The sequence below is a fragment of the Perkinsus marinus genome (genome assembly GCF_000006405.1).
Source record: "Perkinsus marinus ATCC 50983 genomic scaffold scf_1104296949950, whole genome shotgun sequence".
NCBI lineage: Eukaryota > Perkinsozoa > Perkinsida > Perkinsidae > Perkinsus > Perkinsus marinus.
Window position 1 is genome coordinate 1 of NW_003209789.1, and position 1,264 is coordinate 1,264.

General features: G+C 49.3%; 1 protein-coding gene across 1 annotated transcript; it reads right to left on the reverse strand.

The window, feature by feature from the left end:
* Positions 1-18: 18 nt before the first annotated feature.
* Positions 19-726, reverse strand: Pmar_PMAR027716 (glucosylceramidase, putative; the record flags this gene model as incomplete). Its single annotated transcript, XM_002778308.1, has 4 exons — positions 19-143; positions 188-393; positions 442-550; positions 660-726. Coding segments are annotated over 4 exons (507 nt in total), but the record flags the coding sequence as incomplete, so codon positions are not given.
* Between the last annotated feature and the right edge of the window lie 538 nt (positions 727-1,264).

The following is a 1,264-nucleotide window of genomic DNA, read 5'->3' on the forward strand; positions in this document are numbered from 1 at the left end:
AATCATGAAAGTGCATACCCATTTCACGAAGTAGTCCGCCCAGGCTTGTTTGTATCTCTTGTCCTGCTTAAGGCAGGGATTAGCGCTGCCAATCATACTGTGATCGCCGGCCTTCATCCAATATGGTGGGGACCATGGGCTTCCTGTACACTAAAGGTTCGTCCATACCACACCAATGGTAAATTACCGAATAGCTTCAATGACGCCTTCCCCAAAGCATCGTGCATGAGCTGAATCATACCGGTGTCTTCATCTCCCTTCAAAGACTCATCGAAGTGCTCCAAAGCGAAGTCATCAGACACGTTGTCAAAGTTGTAAGTGTACGGACTGAAGTCACACGAGTTGATTGGAATTCTACCCATAGTGTAGCGGAGTCCACTCTGGCCAAAGTACCTACACCGACAGATCATCATCATCATGGATGTTGGGACAGACACTCACAATTCGATGAATTTGCGTTTATCATCATCACTCAACTTCTTGTAATTCACACCAGATGCCGCTGTGAATGCACCCCCAAAACCTTCGACAGGTCTAGGATTCAACGACGCTGAAAATGAACGGATACAAGTCTGTTCCGAGACCATGCATGCTGAGTCCAGGTGAACAACACTTCAACAGCAGAAGTGAATACTCATCGATGCTACATGCTAGCTCACCCGTGTTCAACTTGACATGATAAGTAGCCGCCGGACCTTGGTCAATTGTGATGGACCGACGTGTCATATTACCACCATTTTCCGAGGTGACAAACCTAAAGACAATGCGCCCGAGGTGAAAGGGTGATGCTTCCTTACGCTGCAGCCCCAGTCGGTGAAGGCGTAGTGCTCACTACAGGAGTGCTCGACACAGGAGCTCTGGTGCTGGTAGTACCCTTAGAAGAACTGCAACCAGATAGAGTTAGCAGGCTAACTATTGATGGTATTGTGAGGATTGTTGGCAGTAGTAGGCCTCGCATTAGTCACAATAAGAGAATCCTACATGTACAGCGAGGTATGTATTCTGCGAGGAAGAGAGCACAGCGGGTAGGCCCACGATACCCAGAGGCGCTAAGAGAAGGCAAACACGGATGATGGCGTCACCACTCCACGGAGACGGGGGTCACGATACATAGAGTCAGGTATATCAGTACATTACGTGAGAACGGAACGGAGGAAACCACTGTCATGAGTGATGCTAGAGTTGAGACTAGTCGAGTAACAAGCCGCCGCACAATCCATTCACGTGGCGCCGCACGTGACGTGGTTCAGAGGCACGCGTGCAT